Consider the following 27811-nt stretch of genomic DNA (forward strand, 5'->3'; position numbering starts at 1 on the left):
TATAGATAATAGTTGTCAGCAGAATGCCTTATGCTGATTGGCTTAAACAGAACCCCCACTCCCTCTCTTGGATCTATGTGTAATTTAGATATCAGGACAAAACTGGAATTCTGTTAAAAGGAAGAAGAGATAAATGGATAGTGAGTAGGTGTCCAATTTTCCACTAAACCATCTTGTTTTCTTAACAACCAAGTTATCCTGAAAGGTCAAATTGAGTTTAGAGGAGCAATTCCTCAAAGTTTTGAGAGAAACATATTGATAGAACATTAGTAGTCTGATGCTCAGTTTTCATGTAAGAAGATAATCCTGTCCAGAGAACTGTTCTCTGAAGAGCAGTCCTTATAGAAATCCTCAAGGGGCTCTGAATCTGGAGACATTCAACTGCAAGCACCAGACTACCAGCTGCATCTGGACGTCTGGAGGTTGCACATTCCAGGTTTGAGACAATGGCTCACTTTCAAGAATAGAGGCCTGTCTGTTTTTCTGTTCTTTACTCTTCTCATCCTTAAGCATATCATATCTCATGGCTATGGTGACTTCAAGCATTACATCATCACATAACTGTCTTCAAGCCAGGATGAGAGGTAGGCCTCCTTACTGTCTGCCAAGGAGCCTGCTTTTTCCCAGAAGCTCCCCCATGCACTTCCTCATCTCTCACTGGTCACATGCCTCCCCTTAAACCTGTTGCCATCCAGGAGAAAGGGATCTCATGCTTGGCTTTGACCAGTCTTATTTCAGGCCCTGGCAACTGGGGGAGAAGCCCACCTTCCTTAACATATTGCCAGAGCAAAATCAGACTTCCATAAATTAAGGAAATTAAGGTTGCTATAGGAAAGGCAACAAGTAGTGTCTGCCTAAGACCAACTTGGCAGTATGTGTCCAAAACCTCTGTTCTATTTTAATATCTATATTAGGAAAGCATTAATCTCAAGTGCAGTGTATCTCAAATTCTGTGTGGTGAGGAATCAGCTTTGTTGGTTTCAATTCACAGACTGATATTAGGAAAGTGAAATTTAAGAAGAAGACACGCTACATGGGCCCCACGTTTTTATTAAACTCAAAGGCCACAAGTTTCTCTGTCAGATTGCTATAAAAATGCCTAAGTACTATTAATTTCTGTTCTCATCTCATCATGGACCAGTAACAGTTCGCAGCTCACTGGTTCACGACCCCACTTGGCAAGGCACTGCGCTGACTTCACCCTCTGGCCCCTGCTGGCCGCTCCTGCCTGCCTTTGATTCACCTACAGCAAGCTGTTCTCTGTTACCAGAATGCCTTGTGTTTTTGTTTTACTTCTGGACTTGACTTCACATTCTGTTCTCCCTTCCTGGAATGCCTTACCCTGGCTGGGGAACACCTACTCATCTTTTTAGACCAGCTTAAGTGTCACCTTCCTTTCGATCTTTGCCCCCCTGTCAGTGCTTCCTTTGAGTCCCGAATGTACTTATTTTATTGGATTGTTGTTATTCCTAGGTCAGCTGCTCTCACCAGATCAAAAGTTCCCTGAAGGTGATAATTGTCTTGCTCATATTTCTATCTCCTGTTCTTGGAGCACATCCTTTGCCCTAAATAAATGCTTATTGATAATTGAGTCCATTCAACAAATAATGTTTCTCTCTTGTTATTCTCCCCCAAATATTTTCTACTGTGCTTCTGCCTGCATGTTTGTGGATTTCCTTATAAGAACACACCATTGTGACACAAATTTTTCTTTTGTCTTCCATCAAGTCTGGGTTTAAAAACAAGATACAACTTTCCATTGTCTATTCCCATCATGGGTCCTATCCTCTATGCATCAATGTCACTGCCTCGCAGACAGTGTGTGGGGTTTCTGAGCCCACAGTGCACTCCAGCAGCACCGCATGTTTCTGTAGCAACACATATAAATTCCCAAAAGTACCTACCAAGGTGGTACAGCACAGAGAACATGCAATTTAGAGTCACAGTCCTTGCTCAGATACTAGCTCTGTGGCCTTGGGCAAGTTCCTTAGCTTCTCTGAACCCGTTTCTTCCACTTAAAAAAAAAAAAATGTATGTGGTGATATGAGGAAACAATAATTGCTTGATAAATGTTAGTCCCCTCTGCTCAGATGGGCACATGTGTGGATTGATAAGGAACGCAGGCTGAGAACAGTAGCCAATGGGTTTGCCTGTCCCTTTAACATGTTGGGGCCAGCCTGTGCTTCAGGCTTGCTGAGAAAAATGACCGGCTTTGAAATTCTATCTTGGGCAGAGCATTGGTCACTTCTCTGTTCCTGTGCTTCTGATTTCCTTTCTCACAGCTGGCAGGGACTACGACATTGGCAGCTCAAGGGGTGCATGACTAAGGCGGAGGGAGGAGCAGCTGCTGCCTGTTAGAAAGTGGGTGGTTGGGGTGGGAGGCAGGCATACAAGCAGCATATGGAAATTCCCCCAACTCCACCACTCCAATGACATCACGGATCTAAACCATTGCTGCAAGAGGGACTCCAGGGCAGGCCTCTCCTTCTCCAGGCATTCTAGCTCTTTTCCTTTACCACCGATTTTCCACCCTCTTGGCTTTAGAAAGGAGTATTGGAATATGATGCACATTTGTTGATTTTAATTAAATAATAAAAAAACTGATGTCCTTCAACATGCCGTGCATTTCCACACTTCTGTGCCTCACTTTTGTTGTTCTCGTTACTAGAAACACTTCTCCCTCTACCTACCTGAGTAATTCAACCCTTATACCTGGAATCAATTGTTAGCTCTTCTATCTTCCTTCCTGTATGCCACCCTTTCTTCTAGACTGCTACCTCTCTTTACATTTAACCCAGTTATTGTGCATCACACATTGAATTGCCCTCGGTTTTTTTTCCAATTACAGTTGACATTCAATATTATTCTGTATTAGTTTCAGGCATACAGCATAGTGGTTAGACAATGGTACTTTACAGAGGGGTTCCCTCAATATTTCCAGTACCCATCTGGCACCATACAGAGTTATTATAATACTAGAGACCCAGTTCACGAAATTCATGCACTTGGGGGGGCAGGGGCTCAACCCCGCCTGCACCCTCTTGCAGTCTAGGAGCCCTCGGGGGATGTCCAACTGATGGCTTAGGCCCGCTCCCTGCAGTTGGACATCCTTATCACTGCCATGGAGGTGGAAGAGGCTCCTGCCACGGCCACTGTGTTCACCAGCCGTGAGTCTGGCTTCTGCCCCCTGCGGGTCAGTGCGTGTCATAGCGGCCGGTTGTTCCGCTGTTCAGTCGATTTGCATATTAGCCTTTTATTATACAGTACTAGAGGCCTGGTGCACAAAAATTTGTGCACTCGGGGGGGAGGTGAGGGGTCCCTCAGCCCGGCCTGTGCCCTCTCGCAGTCTGGGACCCCTTGGGAGATAACGACCTGCTGGCTTAGGCCTGCTCCCGGGTGGCAGAGGGCAGGCCCAATCCCTAGGTGCAGCCCCTGGTCGTGCTCAGAGCAGGGCCGATTGGGGAGTTGGAGCACCACCCCCTGTCATGCACAGAACAGGGCGGATTGGGAGGTTGCGATGCCACCCTCAGTCACGCTCAGGGTAGGGCCGATTGGGGGGTTGGGGCACCGCCCCCTGTCACACTCAAGGCAGGGTCAATGGGGAGGGTGTGGCGCCACCCCCTGTCATGCACAGAGCAGGGCCAATCAGGGGATTGGGGCGCTGCCCCCTATCACGCACAGAGCAGGGCTGATCAAGGGGTTGGGGAGCTCCGCCCTGTCACACACAGAGCAGGGTCAATCAGGGGTTTGGGGAGCTCCCCCCTGTCACGCAAAGAGCAGGGTCGATCAGGGGGTTGGGGAGCTCCCCCCTGTCACTCACAGAGTAGGGCCGATAGGGGAGTTGGGGCACCGCCCCCTGTCACACACAGAGCAGGGCCAATCAGGGGGTTGGGGCGCCGCACTCTATCACCCACAGAGCAGGGCCGATCAGAGGGTTGGGGCGCCGCCACTCTCACACTGGCTGGTTTGCCCTGAAGGGTGTCCTGGATCAGGGTGGGGGTCCCCACTGGGGTGCCTGGCCAGCCTGGATGAGGGTATGATGGCTGTTTGCAGCTGGTCACACACCCTTCAGGGTCGGGGTCCCCACTGGGGTGCCTGGCCAGTCTGGGTGAGGGGCTGAGGGCTGTTTTCAGGCTGGGACTGAAGCTCCCAACTGCTCCTTTTTTTCTTTTTTTTTTTTTATTCTGGGCCAGCTTTAGCCTGGCTCCAGCTCTGAGGCCTCAGCTGCTGAAAGCAGGTATCTGGTTTGTTTAGGTTCTATAATCGAAACTCTGTATCAACTCCAGCTCTGAGATCCTGGCTCGGCTCACTGAAAGCTGGTTTCTGGGGTTTTGTTTAGCTTCTATATTTGTTACAGTGTTTCAAACTGCAAGCTCAGAGGCCGGCAAGGCAGGCGGGGAATGTTGCAGTCTTCCGTCACTGAAGCAAGCAAGCCTCATGTTAGTTTCAAGCTGCCTGGCTGCCGGCTGCCATCTTGGCTGGCAGTTAATTTGCATATCTCTCTGATTAGCCAATGGGAAGGGTATCGGTTGTACGCCAATTACCATGTTTCTCTTTTATTAGATAGGATATGATTATTGACTATATTCCCTGTGCTGTCCTTTCCATCCCCATGACTATTTTGTAACTACCAATTTGTACTTCTCAATCCCTTCTCCTTTTTCATCCAGCTCCCCATCCCCTTTCCCTCTGGCAACCATCAGTCTGTTCTCTGTGTCAATGAATCTGTTTCTATTTTGTTTCTTTAGATTGTTCTTAGATTCCACATATAAGTGAAATCATATGGTATTTGTTTTTCCCTATCTGCCTTATTTAACTTAGCATAAGAATCTCTAGGTCCACCCATGCTGTCGCAAATGGTTAAGATTTCGTTCTTTCTTATGGCCAAGAAACATTCCATTATATATATGTACCATAGCTTTTTTTATTCACTTGTCTATTGATGAATCACCCTTGCTTTTGAGGTATCGTTCCCTTGATAGAGTGACAGCTCTTGAGAATCTTTAATGCTCTAAGTGCTTGGCTCATAGTAAGTACTCATGTTGAGTTGAAAACCTCTACTCCTCAGCATATTTGCCAATTTCTAATTCCTCACTAATTATGGCTAGGTTATTAGTATAATAAAAATCCATGTGGATTGAGCACTTGAATAGTTCTGGAAGATACTGGGTCCTCTGGTCCCCAGCCCATACCTCAGGGGCAATAGGATTAATGGAGTAAAGGTTAACCAGAAGCAAGGGGGGCGGGGGGGGGGGGGGAATCAAGGAGTCATTTGGAAGCCAGAGGGATATTTCTTAGTATAATGTTTAAATACTCCAGATTTATTTCTTGCTGACTCAAAGTAGACCCCAGGTTCATCCAGAAGTTCCTTGGGCATTATCAGACTTCTTGGAGTGAGTGTGGGGTTGGAAGTCATGGATCTAGTCCTGCATTTTCACTTATTGTGCAAACTATGTGAGACACAGCAGTGTGATAGACTTGGGTTCAAATCCTGATTCTGCCACTTACATGCTACTTGTGGGAACTTGTTACCTCTCTGAGCCTCAGTTTCTCTCAGAGCTAGGAGGAGGATAATATTTTTGGGGTTGTTGTAATGACGAAATAACATTTGTGTAAAGTACATAATCTAGGTCTGGCACGCCGCAGGTATTTAACAGGTGATAGTTATTATCTTTGCAAATGCCGGGGTGGGTAGGGTGAGAGTGTGAACAGGGTACTACCATTGCATTACCTATAACTGATTCAGATGTACACAGGGGAAAGTCAGCGTAGAACTCAACCTGTCAAATAAATGCCTAGTGATATTTACAATGTGACTTAATAAAGGCCTTCAAGGGGTTTTCCAGTTCTCACGGTTAGGATATTTTTTCTGGTAATAGTCCCATACTTTCCTACTTTGATGTGTCCTCCTACCTCAGGAGAGCCCCTGGCCCTCAGCACAGGGAGCCCTGGACAGTGTCCTGCCTGAGTTGTTGTGGTGAATTCTGTGCTCACTTTTCCTCTGTTCCCCTGCCTGCCTCTTGCCCTGAGATCTTATCCTGTCCTCTGGGGAGTTATGTTAAGTGCTCTGCCAGCCTGCCTGTGTGCCTGGCCTGTCTTTTCTCACTGGCAGTACCTCTTGTATTCCAATTCCAAACATGGTATCCATCTGGGGTCACCCTTTCTTCCGGTGCCAAGAGAGACACATTCCAAATGGAACACAAGCGCGCCTCCTGTGCTGGCCGCTCCTCGCTCTGTTTGGGGAAAACAGAGCAGGCTGTGGCCCCTTTATCGTCGCTCACTGCGGAAGTGTTCAGGCCAACAGTCCTGTCCTTTGCGCAGGACAGTTTAGGTTTTCTGCTCAGAGCCAAATGTGAAGACCGGCCTAAGGAATCTGGAGCCAAGGAAGCTGGCCAGAGCTCTGCCCGAGGGCCAGCGCCTGGCTGAGGGAGAGGATAAAGAGGTTCAAACTTCTCTATAAAGTGTGCTATGTCCTGCCAGTCATTCCCAAAGCTACCAGAAGCTTTGCTCCTAGGACAAGTGGAGTTGGTGGTGAGAAGCCAGAGGTGAGAAGACACGTAGGAGGACAGACTACTCCATTTTCAGAATTTCCTATGTGGGAGAATCCTAGAGCCCGACGCGACTTTGAGACGCCCCGAAGATGAGCGCCAACAGCAGCACGCTGGGCCAGCGTCTCTGGCAGGGGCCGGTGTGCGCTGGCTGGAAGCAGGATATGGAAGGGGCCCTCTACCACCTGGCTAACTGCGTCTTGCTCCTGGGCTTCATGGGGGGCAGTGGGGTATACGGATGCTTCTATCTCTTTGGTTTCCTGGGCACCGGCTACGTGTGCTCCGTGCTGTGGGGCTGGTTCAATGCCTGCGGCCTGGACATGGTCATCTGGAACTTCCTGCTGGCAGTGGCCTGCCTGCTCCAGCTGGCACACCTGGTCTACCGCCTGCGCAAGGACACCCTCCCCGAGGAGTTCGAGCTCCTCTACAAGACGCTGTGCGTGCCCCTGCAGGTGCCCATGCAGGCGTACAAGGAGATCGTTCGCTGCTGCGAGGAGCAGGTCTTGACTCTGGCCACTGAGCAGACGTATGCTGTGGAGGGCGAGACGCCCATCAACCGCCTGTCCCTGCTGCTCTCTGGCCGGTAAGCTACCCTGTCGCTGCCCACGCTTCTTGTTTCCCAGTAAATCTTTTTCCACTTCGTGTCCCCTTCCATTAAGGGAAGGATGTGACACGTCAAACAAACCAAAATAGATTTTTCTAAGCATGGGTTTGCTTCCTCTTTCTTAACATTTTCCCAGAGAAAACTAGATCATGAGGTATCTTCTTGGTTGGCAGGAAAGATTGTGTGCGCACTTGCTACTGGGAGGTAATGCTTATCCCTAAGCTACAGCAATATCTCTGTAAGTTTTGGAAAACTGAATATTTCAATAAGATTAATTTGTTCTTCCCATGTCCATTCAATATTTGCCAAGTGCCAACTATGTGCAGGGACCAGTGCCCAAACAGAGGGTTTTCCTATAGCCCCTGTTCCCTGCCAGGGCATCAAGGATATTGGGGATACCCGGAACAGACTGTGGAAAAGCCAGTCCATACACACCCAGGTATGGAGAGGGGGTATCCCTTGCCCACTTATACATTCCCAGTAGTTCTAGTGAGTTTCTTACAGGCCAGGAAGCTGACTTGTAAATCTGAAGACCAGACAGTGAGGAGAGAGTCAGATGCCCACACAGGTTTCATTGAGGATTTGGTGGAGACACGTGGCTGACTCCATTTAAGAAGGCTGACAATCAGACGTGAGCAGAAATGGTTTTAGTTAGGGTCAGTGTACGCCCATTCAGCTGCATGGAGTGCTGGCCATTGGCCGGTGGCTTCTGAACAAATACACAGGGGTCTGTGCTGCACTTTTGATAGGCAACTGTGGAGTCTGTGAAATATTGCCTTCGTGGGACTTGATGTGGGGCTGAGCAGCAAACCTGGTGCTCCGGGGCTGGCTCTGTGGAAAGCCACTAAAGTATTTCAAAAGGCTTTGTCTTCAATTTCCTCCCTAGCTTCCTTGAGACCAAGAGAATGTGGTAGGAAAATAAGATAATAATCAGAAGGCTCTATCCCAAGGGAAGAGGGGGAATGAAACCAGATAAGACTGTCAATCACACAGTGGAAAAATAGAGTTTGATGATAATGGTACTACAACTACTAGTAACAATAATATCTGTTAATGTTTAGAATTGGAAGTGATATATATAAATGTGTTTGGACTCAGAGGTCCTGGGTTGAAAGCGCTCTGTGGGGAGAAATTTTATGAGTGAACTAAAGTATAAACAAAGGCAATTATTTGTAAACAAATACATGCTTAAATACGAATGCATTACAACTGTTGCCAAAATGTTTGCCACCTACAGTTCCATGCTTAAAATAAGGACAGTTTTTTAGGAAACGTGCTCATTCATGAGGTCCATGTTTTTTGCCTGCTCCTCGTGGCTCCTCTCCGTTCAGAGGAGGGAGTTGAGATTGGGGGAGAAATGCCCGCTCCCCATGTATGGTGCTCACTTTTAGAAACATGATTGTTGTATGGTTCAAGGATCTTTACTATGATGGATGGACCATGAACTTGTATAAGACCACTTCCCTGTGATGGGGTGGTAAGGGCTTGCTCCCTCAGCATGGCTTTTCCTAAACCCAAAAACCCAAGTCAGAAATGAGAACATTATGATTTTTATTTCTTGCTTTTCAAGGTTTGGAGTTAGAGTTTTGTATTGTTATCTTTCCATGTCACCCCATCTCAGTTTTGCTAAGTTGGAGCTGGGGAAGGAGGCTTCTAATCTATGAGCAAGCTCAGGTTTTCAGAGAAAATCCCACACCTTTTTCTGGTCATGGTGTGGCACCAACACCTCCAAGCAGCAGGCTGAAACTCATCTGGAAACCATTACTGAAACCTCAGACATCCTTTTTGTTTTATTTTAATAAAGGCAAGGAGTTCCTTTCAAGACTCAGCAAGTGAATTCCTCAGAGTGCATTACCCTGTAGAGCCGTGGGAGTCTCTCTCATTTAGTATTCAAAGCACAAGTCCCATCATGCACAGCCTTCTGAGCAGGCAACTAACTGTCTAAGCCAGTGGTCGGCAAACTGCGGCTTGCGAGCCACATGTGGCTCTTTGGCCCCTTGAGTGTGGCTCTTCCACAAAATACCACGTGCGGGCGCCCATGTACATGCGATTGAAATTTCGTGGCTCATGCGCAGAAGTCGGTATTTTGCCAACCACTGGTCTAAGCTATTCACAAAGGAGGACATTACCTGTCTGTCCAGATCAAATGATAGAGGATACAGTAGCCCATGCCGGCTTTGCTCAGTGCAGGGGTGGGCAAACTTTTTGACTCGAGGGCCACAATGGGTTCTTAAACTGGACCGGAGGGCCGGAACAAAAGCATGGATGGAGTGTTTGTGTGAACTAATATAAATTCAAAGGAAACATCATTACATAAAAGGGTACGGTCTTTTTTTTTTTAGTTTTATTCATTTCAAACGGGCCAGATCCGGCCCGCGGGCCGTAGTTTGCCCACGGCTGGGTTAGAGTGTCGGCCCATGGGCTGGAGGGTCACAGGTTTGATTCCAGTCAAGGGCACATACTTCAGTTGCAGGCTCCATCCCTGGCCTCAATAGGGGCACTGTAAAAGGCAACCAATCAATGTGTCTCTCTCACATAGATGTTTCTCTCTGTGTGTCTCTCCCCCTCCCTTCCACTCTCTCTAAAAATCAATGGGGAGTAAAAAGTATCCTTGGGTGAGGATTAACAAAATCAAAAAGGATACAGTATACCAATTTCAATGGCTTCAGGGAGTCACGCAGATTCATGAGATGTTGCTCACAGTCTAAAGTGGTGCCCCCTGGTGGCTTGCATGTGTGGCGAGGCTCCTTGCTTCAGGAGACGGTGGAAGGATCTGATGTAGGCTTCAGGAGCCTCGTTCTCTCCTGTTGTCTTTCTTCCTTTATTTGCGAAGCTTTTCTTTGAGATTTTGGTCCCCTTTTATGGTGACACAAGTGAGTTCATTTGTTCCATCATTCCTTCTTCCCTCCCTCTATTCCAGTGGCTCTCAACCTTCCTAATGCAGTTCCTCATGTTGTGGTGACCCCCAATTTCATTGTTACAAATTGAACATAATTAAAGCATAGTGATTAATCATAAACACAATATGTAATTATATATGTGTTTTCTGATGGTCTTAGGCGACCCCGGTGAAAGGGTTGTTCGACCCACAAAGGGGTCGAGACCCACAGGTTGAGAACCACTGCTCTATTCCATCCTTCCAAAATCCTCTCCCCCCCGGCCCCCCCCCCCCCAAAAAAAAAAGATTGAAGAGTGCTAGAACCTAGGGATCCAGTGATAAAATATGAAAAATGTTATCCTTGTGCTCATGGAGCTTACAGTCTATCAAGAAAGTCAATAATTAATATTCAGCATAATGGTGAATTGTATACATAAAATGTCCAAGGAGAAATGCAAAATGCAATCAGAGCGTGTAACTGGCAGATCTAACTTTTCTGGGGAAGTCCAGCAAGACTTCCTGGGAGAAGGTGTGTTTAAGCTGAGACCTGAGAAGAAGGTGGGGATTAGGAAGAAGTCCATCTCTAGAGGGAACCGAATACGTGAAGACATATTCTATTCCAATAGTACAACATTGACCTGCAGCCAGTTATTTATATGCCTGTGATTTCCACTAAATTGTGAAATCCTTAGAGGCAAGGAGCAGATCATACCCACCTCTCATTTCCAGAAGTGTGTTTCATCACTAAAGCTCCAGAAATGATGGAACAGTAGCTTCTTCCAAATTGACAGGGTGTACCTTAGAGATCTTTTTTGTTTGTTTGTTTTGTTTTGTTCTTTTGGTAAGGGTTTTTGTTTTGTTTAACACATCTGAAAAGAATGCATATACAAAGAACTAAGATATGAGAAGCATTGGTTCAACACTAATGAATCTACAAGAATGAGGACTCGGGGACGGTGGAGAAGATTACCTAAACATTTTTAAATATTGAAAACTGAAACCAAAAGAAATTGATAAAATCCCTGTTAACACTTATGCAAGACGCTCTAGTGGTTTTTATTAACTAGAGAGCTTTGATTGGCTGCTCTTGGGTTCCTCATGCAAAACAGAAATAAGGGATTCCCCTAGTTGGTCCCCATGTTCTTAAATATTCTCTCCTAACCCACTCCACCCTAGCTTCTTAACAAAGCAGGTCTCCATCCTCATAACTTGAAAGAGGATGTGAATTACCCTGGCCAGGTGACTCAATTAGTTGAAGCATCGTCCCATACACCAAAAGGTTGTGGGTACAATCCTTGGTTGGGGCGTGTACTAGAGGCAACTGATTAATGTTTCTCTTTCACATCGATCTTTCTCTTTCTCTCCCTCCCTCCCTTCCTCTCTCTCTCTCTCTCTCAAATTAATAAACATATCCTCAGGTAAGGATAAAACATTTTTTAAAAGAAAGAGAGAGGATGTGAATCATTCCACAGACATCTCTCTCCTAGCACCACCCCTCATACGTACCAGGTCTTCAGCTGTGTTTAGGATCATTATATCATACACTATTAAGCTGCACGTCTATGCTAGGCAACCTAATAAGACAATGACTGATGGGGGGAAATGTTTTTTACGTACTAAATCAATTTTGGTATATTTGAAAAGGTGAAATACTTTTCATTTATCAGCAAAAGAAGTTAGAAATTAACTTTCAAAAATCATCAAATGGCTAACAAATTTCCTTGAAAGTCACAGTCATATATATAGTGCATTCTGGGAAAGAGAAGGGGCAAGACAGGCTCCACCCACTCCTGAGTTTCCTCAAATACTGGACCTACTCGAGGGTGGAGAGAAGAGGTGACTTTCAAGGAGCGTGTTATTCAGTGAGGCATTTACTATACTCCTTCCTCAGAGCACCAGGTGGGGAACATGTTTTCTAAACTAGATGTAAGAAGTGGAATATGGAATCACTCCATGCTCCCCCTGCTTAAGGACTGTCCAAAGGATAATGAAGTTTTAAAAATGACTAAATAAAACAACTCCGCCCCCCAAAAAGAAAAACAAAACAAAACTCCCAGATTACTCTCCAGAGTGGAACCAGGGAGCAGCTTCAACAACCCGAAGCGGTCTGTTCCGCTTCGTCACAGGCATGCCTTGCTTTTAAACAACAACATTGTTTTGAAACAAAACAAAAACTAGCACTGACCACTTCTCTGACAATACACAATTACTCAAAACTAACTGGTACTGAGAGGGGGAGAAGGGCCCTGCCTATGGGCCTTATCTCACGCGAGGTCATGTGGGCGGGTGCAGGGCATTCGTCCTTATCGCAGAAATGAACTTTTCATTTATAATTCTTGGTTTGATTTAAACATTTGCTTTTAGTATGATGCTAACAGCAGCTGTGCAGAAAGGGTGCTGGAGAGCTATTCATAGTAGCACACACTTCAGTTCTGGAGGCTCTAGGGCACTCATAATACTGTCACCAGCCAGCTTTTGAGCAGTCTCTGGGGTGATGGGCTTTTAAAAAAAAATTGTTGACAGTATTACAGATGTCTCCCATTTTCTCCCTTTTTGCCCCCCTCCACCCAACCCTTGCCCCACCCCAGACCTTCCCATACTATTTGTTGTCTGTGTCCATGGGCTATGCATGTATGCATATGTATGTTCTTTGGTTAATCTCTTCCTGTCCTCCCACCCCACCCCCACTGAGATCTGTTATTCTGTCCTGTGCACACATACCTCTGGACATATTTTGTTTGTCAGTTTAGTTTGTTCATGAGATTCCACATGTAAGTGAGATTGTGTGATACTTGTCTTTCTCTAACTGGCTTATTTCACTTAGCATAATAGTCTACAGATCCATCCATGCGGTCTCAAAGGGTAAGAGCTCCTTTTTTACAGCCTCATAGTATTCCATGGTATAAATGGAATACTATCCATTTTTTGTCCACTCGTCTACTGATGGGCACTTGGGCAGTTTCCAGATCTTAGCTATTGTAAATTGTGCTGCTATGAACATAGGATGCATATATTCTTTCTGATTGGTGTTTCAGGATTCTTAGGATAGATTCCTGGAAGTGGAATTGCTGGGTCAAACGGCAGGTCCACTTTTAATTTTTTGAGGAACCGCCATACTGTTTTCTACAGTGGCTGCACCAGTCTGCATTCCCACCAGTGATGTACTGGGGTTCCCTTTTCTCCACATCCTCTCCAACATTTGTTTGTAGATTTATTGATGACAGCCAACCTGGCAGGTGTCTGTTTGTCCTTGGGAAATGGTAAGTTTCTCAATAGTAGAGGGATCCACGACGGGGGGAGCCGTTGGCGTGGTGGTTGGTGGTTGCCGGTGCTGGCCTGGCCTCCGGCCGGGAAGGCCGGGAGGGTTTGAGCATGAACATGGCAGAAGGGGACACCCTGATATCAGTGGATTATGAGGTTTTGGGAAAGGTGCAAGGGGTGTTTTTCCACAAGTACACTCAGGCTGAGAGTAAAAGGCTGGGATTGGTAGGCTGGGTCCAGAATACAGTGTAAGGACAATTGCAAGGTCCCATCTCCAAAGTGCGTCATATGCAGGAATGGCTTGAGACAAAAGGAAGTCCCAAATCGCACATCAACGAAGCAAACTTCAACAATGAGAAAGTCAACTTAAAGTTGGATTACTCTGATTTCCAAATTGTAAAATAATGCCCTGAATTCAAATTTTCCAAGAGAAACTCAGAGGTTTTGCTTTTCTTGTTAATAGAGATAGAATTATTCTGAGTAATATTAGAATTTGTCAGTGAGTTATTTTAGTTTCAAACACCTGAATGTTACTGTATATAATATGTATGATAGAAGGAATGATTACAACTGTACACAATTCTCATAAAAACACATCAGAACAAAAAAAAAAATAGTAGAGGAGTCATCTCTGAGATCAGTTTGGCTCTCAGCAGCAAGAAAGGAGTCTTTGGACAGTGGTGAGTCATCTCAGGTACCCACTGTCCTTTCCATTTTCAAATGAGGATGGAGAGACCACTGAAAAACTAATCTGTTTCTAATCTGAAACACATCTGTTTGTGGATAACTCTGCGTTTGTAATTGTTGGGGTCCAACCCCAGCAGGTCCAGGGGTTCCCAAAGGTGTGGACGGATTCAGCGAAAACTATCCACCCTCTTCCTATGGTGGAGTCCTATCCGTCCTGAGAGTGGGGCTTACCTAGGGGAATGGGGGGCTTACCTAAGGGTCCCTGTTCGGGTGCCATCTGTTGGGGTCCATCCCCAGCAGGTCCAGGGGTTCCCAAATGTGTGGATGGAGTCGGCGAAGAAGGAATGACATGGAGGCAGCGTTCAGTCGATCATCATAGCCAGGTTCTCTCTGTATTGTCCTGTTACATCTGTATTTATACCAGTTGATTTTAATCCTATCCATTCTATTCCAAAGGTTAGGGCGTTTCTTATCTCCATTCCAAGGTTACTCTATTGTTCTATTAAGCTACAAGGAAGTAACTGAAGGAGATTATCCTAAGTAAAGATTATTTAGCTTAAGTGTGATTGTTCATAGTTAAAGTGATTAACTACCCGCCTGGCTCTTAGTTAAGGGATTTTACTGATTCCCTTCCTTAGTCCTAAACAACCTTTCTCGGAGAGGTGACCTTGGTTAAACACATAGCGCTAAGAACGGAAGCAAACATATTAAGAACAGTATGCCATATATGCCAGGTCCCTTGGAACATAAGCAGTGCAGATGTTTCTTCCCTGCAGCGACTGTGTCAAGCAGCAAGGATGGACTGGCTTCTGGCATTTAATCTGTCACAATCCTCCTGCCCTGCGGTATCAAAAAGTCCAAGATGACTCTCCATCGATCTTAACTATGACTGCACAAGTGTCAGAAACAGTCAGTAGACACTCAAATGGAAATTTGTTGTGTAGGTAACCAGGAGACGTGTTTTACCAATGGCACCATCGCCCACAGTAGTGCACTTAATCGTCTGCATTGCTGAACAGTTTTCCATCCACTTTAAATAAAAAGACCCAATGATGACCTCAGCTTCTCCCTAGAGATCTTCTTATTGCTCCCTTTGCCTGATAAAGACACCTCCTTTCTTGGTATAACTCACTTTAGAAGAAAGGTTGAAGCTAAAACTATGTGTTTTCTGGGGGGAAGAGGAAAAACCCACGCTAGATTCTAATCATTTTCCAGTTTTTAATGTGTCATCTAGACTTTGAAGAGGGTTTTGGGAGCCATTCCTGTTTTCCCACACAGTGTCTTCTCTCCCTTTGCCAGGGTTCGTGTGAGCCAGGACGGGCAGTTTCTGCACTACATCTTTCCTTACCAGTTCATGGACTCTCCTGAGTGGGAATCACTGCCGCCCTCCGAGGAGGGCCTGTTCCAGGTAATAGGTAGCCCCATGGCAGTACCACCCTGCTCATCCCACTGTAACCCAGCAATTACCACCACCACCACCCCCCCATCTCTCCCCTCTGACATCTGTCCTTGGAAGCACCACCAATGTGATGTGAGGGGAGGAGCACTCTCCTCCTGTGGGATGAGTACCTGGGCCCCTGGAAGAGGTGGGGGGAGTGGGGCGGGATAGGGAGATACTGACCCCCGATAGGTGGGCCATGTCACTCTTGTGCCTAAATCCTTCCAGAAGGCTCCAGTGGCCACAATATCAGAACCCACACTTCTTAGAGAGTAACTTAAGACCTTTAGAGGCATCCAGCCGAATCTCAGCCCCTCCCCCTCACCCAGCCATACTGAACTAAACACAGCCACTGTTTAGCCATGGACATGCCTTGGCCCCTACTGTCCCTTCTCACTGAAATGCATGTCCCCCTGCAGATGAGGCTGTGGCATCTCACTTCCTGTGAAGCCACCCAGCTTGACCTCACCAGCTTCCATCCCCACAGCCTACTGTTCCTGTCCGTGTGCCTTCTGTTCCTTCTCTTGAGGCTGCCTGGTGCACATATCATTCTCTGTCCTAAGGGTCTGCTTTCCCTTCTGTCTTCTGCACAGTGAACTCTTTGAGGTAGAAATCTGGGCTTCTCCTTCTATCTCCAGGCTCTAAAGAACAGTAGATGTTTAATAAATGTTGGCTGAACTGGCTTGGCAGTGGGCAGTTGGTGTCTCCGAGGACTGCCCGGGGCATTCACATACACACTCCAAGTTGGGGACCTGGCCACTTGCCCTCTCCTCTCTTCCCTGCCAATCCTCAGACTTCAGTTGCCTTCTTTGAGTTCTCGTTACTGAATGGCTAATGTGTGGCAGGCACTACATATTATATTACTTTATTGATTCTCACAACAACCCTCTGGGCTAGATGTTATTATTACCCCTGTTTTACCGATGAGGAAACTAAGGCTCAAAACATCAAGTAATTTAACAAAGGTAATCTAGAAAGTAGCAAAGCCAAGCTGCCTGGCTCTATTATTTCTCTTTTATTTTTTTTTAAATGGGAGGGTCACCAGGAGAGTCAAATCTCTCTCTCTCTCTCTCTCTCTCTCTCTCTCTCTCTCTCTCTCTCTCTCTCCTGTTACAGGGACTCCCCTGACCAGACAGTTTGCCAGGACTAGTTTCCATGTGTCTCCTACCACTTCTATCAGGGAGTCTCTTAGGCTGGCATCTGAGCCAACCCCATAATAAACACATGCCAGTCAGTGCCACCTGGCTGGGCCTGCTTCCGTCCCACCCTGAGGACAGAGCCTGAGAAGCAAACCTGATACCACAGCCAGGACCACTAGCCTTAGATCCCCTCTGGTCACTTCCTTCCCCCCCCCCCCCCCACACACACACACACTCCAGCCAGCCCAGCATTCTCCCTTGAGAACTCCCCCCAGGGCCATAGCACCTCTAGGAGGGCTGAGTGAGGCCCTGAGCCAGCAGAACTAGGCTCTGTCTGACAGTGACACTGAGGAACAGGTGCTGGAGAAGCTGAGTGTCCTCCCCTAAGCTATGCTTGAAAAGAAGGGCTATAACCCCAGATGACCTTGCAGTCTGGAATGTAGGTACCATCATATTCTTCCCATTTATATTTTTAGCGTGCACCTCATTGGGGAGAAATGAGATGCACACATTCGCTGTGTAAAGTCCCACTTCCTCTTTGCAAATGTCAAGTGTTGTCCCGAATTACAGTTTATTTTGTCCTTTTGCTATTACGTAGGCTTTATTGAGTAAGGCAATCCACAGTGACTGGATGAATCATAATTCTTATCATGCTTGCCACAAGTGAATCAACATTTCATCGCACCTGTCAGTTTTACTGGACCCAGGGCCTCTTTGAATATGTTATCTCATTTAATTCATTCAACCAAACTCTGAGGTGAGAATTAAATAAACGGTCTGTCCAACTTACAGACATAGTTAATAAGCAGGTTTCCTGAAGACGTTTGGGGAAGGATTCTATACAGGACATGAGAAAGTGGTATACAAGATGGGTAGTCTTCACCTGCTGCATTCACTCACTTCAGTGATATGTATCCTCATCATATACCAGGCATTGTGAAAGGTGCTTAGAATATATCAGTGAACACAACAGATGAAGGTCCCTGCCTTCATGCAATTTATATTTTAGTAGGGGAGAAAAAAATAAGCCATAGACATAATGAATAAGTAACTTATGTAATATGTTAAAAACTCATAACTGCTATGTTAAAAAATATAGTGTAAGGAAGACATAGTTGCAATTTTAAGTAAGGTCATGGAAATCTTTGTTGAGCAGGTGACATCTAAGCAAAGACCTGAAGAAGTGTGAGCTCTGTTTATATCTGGGAGGAGAGCGTATCAGCGAGAGGGAAGAGCCAGTGCCGAGGCCAGTGGTGGGAGGGGCTGGCATGTCGGAGTTACAGAAAGGCCAGTGCTGCTGGGACAGAGAGAGGGAGGGGAGAAGATAGCAGGAGAGGAAGTCATAGAAGTGATGAGGAGCCACATCATGTAGGTGCAGAGCATATATTTCCTAGATAGAGCCAAACGGATTTCCTACCATTGGACAGTGTGTGAGAGAAAGAGGATTAAGGAAAACTCCAAGGCTTTTGGCCTGAGCAGCTGCAAGGAGCAAGCTGCAATCACCTGAGCTAAGGGAAGCTGTAGTTAGAGTTGGTTCAGGGGGAAGAGAGGAAGTTCAATTTGGGATATATTAGATTTGCATCACCTGTGCACATTTAAATAGAGATGCTGCACAGGCATTTGTATATTTGAGTCTAGAATTAAGGAATGAGGCCTGAGGTGAGACATAAATTTGGAAGTTGCTGGCATACACATGGTATTTAAAACTGTTGGGTTGGATGAGATCACCAAGTGAGTAAGTTTAGACAGAGAAGGGGTTCAAGAACCAAGACCTGGGACAGTCTAGTGTTTAGACGTTGGATAGAAATAGAGGACGCAGCAAAAGAAGCTGAAAGGAGCAATCAGGAGATTGTACCAGGTGAGTATGGCATCCTGGGAACCAAGTGAAGAAAGTGTATCAGAGAGGTGGGAGCAGTCAACAGGGCTGGACACCATGAAAACTGACCACTGCTACTTAGAGTTCATTGGTGACCTTACCGGGAGCAGTGTTTGTGGACTGCGAGGAGCAACCCCTTACTGGTTTAACAGAGAGTAAGAGGAGAAGAGTTGGAGTCAGCAAGTATAGACAATGTTTTTTTTATGAACTTTTGCTAAAAAGGAAAACAAATTAGTGGAATGATAGCTCACCAAAGAAGTGAGGTGAGGAAAAAGAATTTTCATTTTTAAAATTTGGATTTATGTTAAGATGGAAGAAGTAACAGCATGTTCAAAGAATGCCTACAGTCTTTGTGTTAGGCTCTAAGCACCTTGTTTGCATCCGATTAGCTCCTACTAACGCCCACTTCATTATCAGCGCTCTGATTTCTTGTTTGGGAATTGTTAGTAAGCACATCTAAGGTACAGACCATGGCAGAGAGGGACCGCTACTTGCTGAATGGATTGTGAGTACTTACTACTATCCGAATTCTTTCTCATGAAGCAGCATGCTCAGCGATATTAAGTAATTTGTCTGATGTCACGGAGCTAGTTAAGGGGTAAAGCTGAAACTTTAAGCCAGCTTCTGGCCATGGTGAGGTGGTTTAAGGCCCTATCTTCAGTGCTGATGATTCGGAGGGAATGAGTAGAGAAAATGGAAGAGGGTACTGCATGGAGGAAGGGAGAGGAGACGGGGATAATGGGAGCTCTGGTAGGCAAGGCAGGAACTATGAGGATTGTATAAAATCTCTAAGAAAGAATGTAGAGTCAACCCTACCTTTAATTAGATAATCCACATTCAGAACTTAACTCAATGCCTGGCAATTGATTTTAGCTGCTATCATCATAATTATTTCCACTGTCTCCATTCACAAGTTTTCATCATGAACTCTGCCAACCTTCTCCCTGTTCAAGTATTTTGGCCACTTAGGACTGTTAAAATTGTGTGATTCTATACTCTTATCCTTCACTATCCTAAGTATGTTTCCATTTTAACCCTAGTTTTACCACTCATCATTATTTCAACAAGAACTTATCACTCACCTACTGTGTGTCGGGCACACAAGATTTACCCTGCAAGTGTGATTTAGCTTTGCACCATGGACACATAATGAATACTCAGAATTCCTAGACGACTAAATCAATGGAGAGTAGGGTGCTCTTCCACTGTGCTCTGAAGATTTCCTCATCTGTGTGCCCTTTTTCTGCCTTTAGTCATCAGATCTGTCTGGTTACATGTAGTGGCCAAGTCCAGAGCAATTTCCTGGACCTGAATCCCAGGCTAATGTTCTGTCCACTTGCTGCAGATTGGCATTCCTAATACCCAGGGAAGCGCATCTCTAAAATGCTTTCCAACTCCTCTTGCTTCCCTACTCCAATATATTACCCTTCTTTATTCTTAAACCAAGCTACCATCACCATGCTGACCCCTCTTCAGAGCACTAGGAGGCCCCTTCTCTATCTTGTAGTCACAACAGACCCGGACCCTGCTGTAGCCATTAGTGGTGTCAGCCATGGGGCCATAGACTATGAGATACGAACCCTGAGGCTCCCAGAGGTGAGGGCCCAGTAATGAATGGCTGATCCCAGGGTTCCTGAAAAGGATACGCCAGCCGCCCCCTCCTCCCGCCCCCTCTTACTGACCCCCCCTCCCCCCCCACACACACCAGTGCACACAATTAAAAGACATTTGCTGGGCCTCCTCCAGACAAGGCCATGGGGGGGAGAGGTGCTCCCACAGGTTCCTCAATAAAAGTGCAATCGTTTGCCCAGTAACTGTATGTTTCTCTCTGCTAAACATGGACACATTTTCTAGTTAAACCTCCACTCTGTGCTCCTTATCCATCTCAGGTCACGCTGACTGCTGAGACCCCATGCAGCTACATTTCCTGGCCCCGGAAAAGTCTTCACCTTCTTCTGGCCAAAGAGCGGTACATCTCCCGCCTCTTCTCAGTCCTGCTGGGCTATGACATCTCAGAAAAGCTCTACGCTCTCAATGAGAAGCTCTTTGCTAAGTTTGGGCTGTGCTTCGACATCCGTCTCCCCAGCCTCTACCACGTCCTGGGCTCTGCTGCTTCAGATGCAGGGCCAGAGTCTGAGAAGGAGGATGAGGAAGTCCACGAGCCAGCCCCAGCCCCTCCTCAGGCCATGCCCACGCCTGTACAGCACATGCCCCCTTGCTCTCCCCCTCCCGCTGCCACCCACCCTCCAGCACAGCCTTCCCGGGCTAGGATGTCCCGGCCCGACAGCGACGGCCTGGGTGAGGACTCCACCAGTCTGGTGCTGGAGGATTTTGAGGAGGTGTCAGGATCAGAGTCGTTCATGGATTATAGGAGTGATGGGGAGTACATGAGGTGAGGGGAGAGCTAACTTGGGCACAGCCACCGGCTCAGGATCCTATGTAAGTACTCAGATGGCAGCTGCCACACCTCCCTGCCAACAGGTGGCCTTAACCCAGCTGTGGAGGCCTGGCTTTTCCTCAAGCCTGTCCTCTCAGAGGACTCCCAGGACGGGGTGTTAACCCAGCCTTGCAGACAGCAACTCACTGCGGGCGCATGCAAGGCATGAGGGAAATTTTCTAACTCGTTCTTTATTCAATGTGATTGCATTTTGGAAAGTGGACAGGCTGGTTGGCATTTTGAGCAAGCAGATAGGTTGCTAAATTTTTTGCAAGACTATGCTAATCAATAACAGGGATTTTATTTGTGGCATGTATTTGTGTGTGTGTGTGTGTGTGTGTGTGTGTGTGTGTGTGTGTGTGTGTGTGTGTGTAGCATGCACTTTAGAGGGGAGAAAAAACTGGCATGGTTCTAATTCCCATTGGTTCTTCCTGGCATAGAGTCTGCTCTGGAAAGCAGTCATTGTTTAGCCTGGATTATGCATTTTCTATTCAAATCATCTATTTTGAAGAGGCTTGGGATCCAGGCTAATAACCCCAGGAGAAAAATGTGCCTGCCTTGCTCTCCTCTCCCCCGGGGGAAAGTGCACCGGCCGCTGAGACAGGGCACTGGATGCCGCTCTGACTGAGCGTGGCTGCCATCGGATGTATATAGGAAGCCTGGTTTTCCCCGCAAACCACACCAGTGTGGGGTGGAGTGGGCACGGGTCTGGGAGCACAGATGGTACATGCAGGATTTCCTTCATAGAGCAGAGAGGTCTACAAGAAAGGCTGTGCTGAGCAGTTCTGGGAAACTGCTTTCATGTTCCCTTTGCTGCTCTCACAGTGCCGTGACATTTTCCTCTGGGACTCCACACAACCGCAGTGGAGAGCTGGCTTTTCCTGAGGAAAATACCACAGCTTTCTACTTGGAAGGCATTTCCAAGTAAGGAGGGCAGCCCCAAGAGACCCCTGGTTCTTTGGGAAACACTGACAAAATTCCCGAGGAACTAGCCCAGGGAGGACGGTTTCCAGGGTACGCGAGGTGGGTGAGTGAATGTTCATATATTTTGAAAAACAAGTTATATATATATATAACTGATGAAGGAGGTGAGAGAGGTTAAACGTTTGGTTGTATAAGTTTGGAATGTATCCTCTCCTGTGGTGCCCTGTCCCCAGAGCCCCATGGAGCTGACTCTGGGGTAATCCCAAGGATCTGTCTAGCACCCAAGATCACTTGTCGACCCGCTCCATTGGCCTTGTCCACTCTCATCGCCCCTTCCCATTGTGCTGACAGTCGCCTCCCTGCTCATCCGCGCCCCTCTCCAGGCATAAGGATTATGTCCTGTGGATCCCTCTCTTTCTCCAGCTCACCTGCCCCCTGACACACGCTCTGAACTCCCAGCAGCTCTCTGTTCTCATGCTCTTCCAGGTTTCCTTCCCTTTTCCTGGCTCTGTCTGTTCTCTGATGTCGTCCCTCCTCTGACTTCTGCTCAGCCCTGGTTGTCTCGGGTTGCTGCTCTTACTAAGAGAAACTTCCTTTCCTTCTTCTCCTCAGTTTCCCCTCCTCAGATTTGTCCTTTACATCTTCTCCATTTTATTGTTCAGGTATTTATCTTTCTATGACCTTCTTTTCCTCCACGTTCCTGCCTTGCTCTACCTATTCTTCCTCCTAAACCACCCTGTAGCCCCAACTTCAGTGTTGCTGTTGTTAATCCTCACCTGAGGATATTTTTCCATTGATTTTTAGAGAGGATGGAAGAGTGGGGGAGAAACAGAGCAAGAGAAACATCAATATGAGAGAGACACATCGATTGGTTGCCCCTCACACGCGCCCCCTTGCTCTCCCTCTCCAGCTGCCACCCACCCTCCAGCACAGCCTTCCCAGGCCAGGATGTCCCGGCCTGACAGGGACAGCCTGGGGAGGACTCCACCAGCCTGGTGCTGGAGGATTTTGAGGAGGTGGGGAGCAAGCCTACAACTCAGATACATGCCCTTAACCGGAATTGAACCCAGGACTCTTCAGGACTGATGCTCTATCCACTGAGCCAACCCGGCCAAGGCCCACTGTAGTTTTTTATCCTGACTCTTTCAAGATCAGCACTTCTCCCTCTGCCTGTAAAGAAAATCACTTAAGCACTGGCCGGTGTGGTATAATGGTTGGGCATCATCCCATGCACAGAAAGGCTGCCAGCTCAATTCCCAGTCAGGTCATAAGCCTGGGATCCCAGTAGGGAGAATGCAGGAGCAACCAACAGATGTTTGTTCTCACATCAATGTCTCTCTCCCTCTGAAAAAAGAAAGCAAGGAAGAAATAAAGGAAGAAAGAGAGAGAGAAAGAAAGAGAGAGACCCTTAAGGGAAGGTGTGAAAACACCTAACCACTTTCTTTTATGAGTGAAGGCAAAGAGTGAGTTGCTCAGAAGAGGAGAGGGGAAGCCAGTCAGCAGGAGCGTCTTTTAGCAAGAACTCTGCTATCGTTCACTATAATCTCTCTTATGTCTTAAGACGGTCTTCATCCCTGCTGGGTGGTGGGTCCTGCTTGATTCAGAGTTCCCTCCATTCTGGAGCTGTGAGGAGCCTGTCACCTACCCTGTGTGATGGTGCAGATGTTCCACGTGAAAGGTCACAGCTCCGTCTCCGAGGTCCTCCCCCGCTAAGACTCTCCGGTGAAATGCCTCCTTCCTAATGCAGCCATTTCTGAAGCTCAAGATGAGAAAATTGCCGCTACAACCCACTCTCTAAAGTACTGGCATTTGCAGTAGAAAGAGAGTAGGTTTTTCAATGTTTGTTTAAGCAATAGAGAGAAAGGAAAAAATCATATTGTTTCCTTCCAAACCACAGCATCTTCAGAACAACTTGAAAACATGATCGAATTGGCCAAATCTCAGACCCCTTTCAGTGTAGCCCGTGATAATGGGATAGTTTAAACTGGAGACCCCCTTTTGGAATTGTGTTTTGGATGTTTGGTTTCATTTATTTGCCATTAAACTCCTTCAAGAGTGACTGCTGTAATGAATAAGCATAGTCTCTTGTGACTGGTAGCCGTTTGCTGTTGTTTCCTTTTAAAGCAGGACACGATGCACCAGCTCTTCCCTGGCTCTTTGGTTACCAAAACTGTAAGCTCGTTGCTATTCACCCCGGCACAGCCCTTCCGTAAGAGGCAGGAGGCTGGCTGCATTCTGCACGGTTGAGAGGGACACAGCTTCGCCACACTGACTCCGTGCTGGTCCCTCACACCAGTCCAAGTGTTTAAGCTGAACACGGAGCTTCCACTGCAGCTCTTTTTGAAGGGAGTACATTTTTTTAGGCTTGAGGTGCCCAGAATTGAACACAAATGGGTGCTACTTCTTTTAACAGGCAAAGCAGTGCTGCCGGGTAGTGTATCTACGCAGGGTCTTACAGCAGGCCCCATGTTATCCCTGCCATCACTAGAACTTTCCTATCTAATTCCACAGACACTCTCACAGTGTTCCGTTTGGGGTCTTAGCTATAGGAGATGCTCAATAAACACATCCGTGAAGTGGTCAGTTAAGTCAAATAATGAGTCCGTTATCATTAATTCATTAAAAGCTATCTGAAGTTTGGCTGATTTTGTGTTCAAGTTGTTCTCAAAGCTCTGTGGTTGGAAAGAAAAAACTATATATTGTCTCCTTTCTCTCTCTTATTTAAATAAATAAACAAATGAGAGATTGCAACATGGAGATTGTATATTGGCAAAGAGTGGTCAGGGAAAGAGCCCAAGACAGCATACCAAGGGCCAAAGAACCAATTCAACAAACGTTTACTGAGGATCTAGTATACAGGGGTAACTAGTAATCTAAGAGATAACTAACACTTACTAATAGGTAGACAGATAGCCTCTGTCTACCTTACCAGGTTGCTGTGTGCGAGGAGTAATTGAGATAAAATATATAAAGGCAGTTTGTCAGTTGGAAAGCACTAGTTTAATGTATAAGGCATTTTTATGTGTGTAGAATTATCTGGCAAGCTTTCTTTCTGTCTCTGTCTCTTGCTCTCTGTCAGACTTACATGACTTTCCCCTTTTATTTCCTGCAGTCTGGCTTTTCAGGGAAGGTGGCAATTAGCAGAATCCCCTGACAACAAAAGGAGCAGCAAAAACATGGAGGCCCAGAGAAAACGCACACTAGCTCTCAGCCCCTGAATAACTAAGTGGTGGCCAGTGGAAAACAGCATCTGTTTTCCTCATTTGCTCAGGAGGAGGCAGGCCACCACCGCCCTGCATTCAGGCTCCTGCCCTCTGAAGTGGCTGCAAGGTGTCTCGGTAGCTGTCAGTGTTGTTAAACAGCACTTTTCTCCCAGAACCCGTAAAGACTCCTGGGCAGAAAACGTGCCTTTGAAGGCGACATGACAGGTGATGGCCCGGGATCTCAGGTTCTGGGTCTGTAGGAGGTAGTGTCGCTCTACCTGCCGCGGCTCTGTGTCCAGTCAGAGCAGCAGTTCCCGCCCTGCCCTCTGGGGCCCAGCAGCCTGCAGCCGGTGCTCATTCCCAGGTTCTTCTTCCACTTACATCTCCAGGCCTTCCGCCTACCCCTCTCTCTGTGAAAATAAGACAGAGGGCTTACAAAACTCCCCATTTTTCTCGACAGCATTTTTAAAAGCTCATTCGCTAGTGTTAGGAAGTAGAGTTCTGGAACTTCTCCATAGGAGGCAACAGAAATTGATCTCTTGGTCTCTTCGCTTATACATTGAGAGGATCAAACTATATAATTTCAACCCTGACTCACCCTAATATTCTTTCTAGAATGAAATTATTCAAAGATACAACTGCCCTTATATGGTAGGCATTGGCTGCTGCCGAGGCTCCTCACACGGGCACCACCTTGCCGGGGCTGACCCACGGATGAACAGATTACTCCTCCACAGTTTCCTGTGAAAGACAGGGCTAAGAGATGGCCGGGCTGATAGCTGCCAGGCAGCCTCAATTGCCTGCCTCCTTAGGCTTTTGTTGGTATTTTTATCTTTATATACAGTCAGCAGGGTGAGTAATCTTGGGAGAGGACACACGTGTTTTCATTATCTGACAGACAGATGAACAGATTACTCCGCCACAGTTTCCTGTGAAGGGGCTAAGAGATGGCCCGGCTGATAGCTGCCAGGCAGCCTCAATTGCCTGCCTCCTTAGGCTTTTGTTGGTATTTTTATCTTTATATACAATCAGCAGGGTGAGTAATCTTGGGAGAGGACACATGTGTTTGCATTATCCTCTAGGCAAGGGCATCCAGGGCTTAAGCATGGATTCCAGTAAACACCCGGGGGTCTCATATGCACAGACTTGTTTGGAAAGGTCAAGGAATAATTAGGGGCGCCGCCTTCGACACTCCCCTAAGTCTCCCCTAAGTCAGAATTCCGATAAACAGAGCAGGTGGCCTTCCACACACTTCCCTTTTCTCAGAATGTCCTCCTTACAACTTTCCAACCAAGTCTCATGTGCTCCCCAACAGGGTACAGTTAAAACATTGGGAATTTTTAGAGGTTAAAAAAAAAAAAAAAAAAAGGTAAAAGAACCCTATGAAGTTAGGCAAGCTATCGGGAGCCATAGTGCTGAAATCCTTCCTCTTTTTCTTTCCACAGCTTCTAGAATTCCTCTCCAGAGCTACTCTCAAGTTATGTCCACCGGACAGGCCCCCTTGGCTCCGATCCACACTCCTGAACTTTAAGGATCCCTGGACCATGCTTTTCTCTGGCCATGTTCGTCTTCACAGGGCTGCGTGCACACCCTTTCCTCACCCCTGGAAGGCTCACAGGCGAGATGCCAGCACGACAGCCACACCAGGGCCCTGGGTGACCATTTCACCTCCCCCAGCTCTCCTGCCAGCAGAAGGCATCTTCGAGGGCAAAAGGCACAGGGTCCATCCTTTACTAATGGCAGGACCTTGGCCGAGTTCCATAGCCTCTTGGGGACTCATCTGCAAAGTGGGGACTATACACCCACCTCACAGGGCTGTTGTGAGGATCCCGAGTGGACTTAGGCAAAGGGCCCAGGACATGGCATGGCACCTCGGAAGCACTCAATAAATCGCTCAGCTCCTTTCCCTGTGTTGTTTCTTTAACTTTCTGAAAAGCTCAGTGAAAAATCAGCTATCTAAGAAGTTCTCACTGTGATGTTGGTTTGTTTTTTAATTAAAATTCAATGTGCGGAAGTAGAAATTTTAAAACTTAGTTTTCCCTTAAGATTTTAAGTTCAATTTACAAATCTATTGTTCTATTTATGACCCTCGTATTAAACAATAGTTTTTAGGAGGGATTTTTACAAATTCAGTTGTTTCCCTTAAACATTTTAAAGTGGATTTATAGATTTAATGTATTCTGTTTAATTTCCCCCCTACGTACTTCAACCTAGACTCCAGTTACCTATTGCTGTGTACATTCATCCCTAAAACAGTGACTTAAAATAGTCACAATAATTTGAATGTGGGGCTTGAATGGACTCAGGTGGGCTGCTCCCACTCAAGGTTTCTCGTGCTATTGCATTCAGACAGTGGCTAGGGTTAGAAACATCTCAAAGGCTTCTCCATCATATGTTTGGGGCCTAGCCTGGGAAGACTCAAACAGCTGGAACAGCTGGAGATCCTTGGGCATCTTGCTCTGTTGATGGTTTGCTCACTTTTGTTGCTTTATGAGTACTATGTTTTATGAACATACCACAATTTATCCATTCTACCACTGATGAACTTTGGGTAAATTTTAGCTTGGGGCATTTAGTTTATAATAGCAGTAGTGCTGTTTTAAACATGCTTGCTTATATCTTTTAGTACACATATGCATATATTTCTTAGGTATGGATCTAGGACTGGAATTACTAAGGCATATGTTCAACTGTAGTAAACACTGTCAGTTTTCCTAAGAGATTATGCCAGTTAATACTCCCACAAGCAGTGTATAAGAGTTCTAGTTGTTTTTCGTTCTTCCCAATAGTTGGTATTTTCATTTAAATTTTTTTTA

At 46.5% G+C, this 27811-nt stretch overlaps 1 protein-coding gene and 1 pseudogene across 3 annotated transcripts; both read left to right on the forward strand.

Annotated features, from left to right (window-relative positions):
* The first annotated feature begins 5581 nt into the window (after positions 1 to 5581).
* On the forward strand, positions 5582 to 26900 carry POPDC2 (popeye domain cAMP effector 2). Of its 2 annotated transcripts, none has more exons than XM_081086895.1 (4): positions 5582 to 7131; positions 15278 to 15386; positions 20321 to 20870; positions 26441 to 26899. In XM_081086895.1, the coding sequence occupies exons 1-3, from the start codon at positions 6641 to 6643 to the stop codon at positions 20825 to 20827; spliced, it is 1107 nt and encodes a 368-aa protein (XP_080943021.1). In that variant the 5' UTR covers positions 5582 to 6640; the 3' UTR covers positions 20828 to 20870; positions 26441 to 26899. The 2 variants fall into 2 exon arrangements, with proteins under 2 accessions (XP_080943021.1, XP_080943022.1); XM_081086896.1 differs by having other exon boundaries at positions 6037 to 7131; positions 20321 to 20729; positions 26441 to 26900.
* On the forward strand, positions 13403 to 13696 carry LOC308516109 (acylphosphatase-1-like; annotated as a pseudogene). Its single transcript has one exon. The product of its transcript is annotated as an acylphosphatase-1-like (transcript).
* Positions 26901 to 27811: the final 911 nt, after the last annotated feature.

Source organism: Myotis nattereri (genome assembly GCF_964212035.1).
Source record: "Myotis nattereri genome assembly, chromosome: 3".
In the NCBI taxonomy this organism is placed as follows: domain Eukaryota; kingdom Metazoa; phylum Chordata; class Mammalia; order Chiroptera; family Vespertilionidae; genus Myotis; species Myotis nattereri.

Bases quoted from the DNA above. Each gene is read 5' to 3' on its own strand.
- POPDC2 (XM_081086895.1), top strand. From the start codon at position 6,641: ATGAGCGCCAACAGCAGCACGCTGGGCCAGCGTCTCTGGCAGGGGCCG. The intron at 7,132-15,277 runs GTAAGCTACCCT...TCCCTTTGCCAG, and splicing joins TCCCTGCTGCTCTCTGGCCG to GGTTCGTGTGAGCCAGGACG. The intron at 15,387-20,320 runs GTAATAGGTAGC...TATCCATCTCAG, and splicing joins CCGAGGAGGGCCTGTTCCAG to GTCACGCTGACTGCTGAGAC.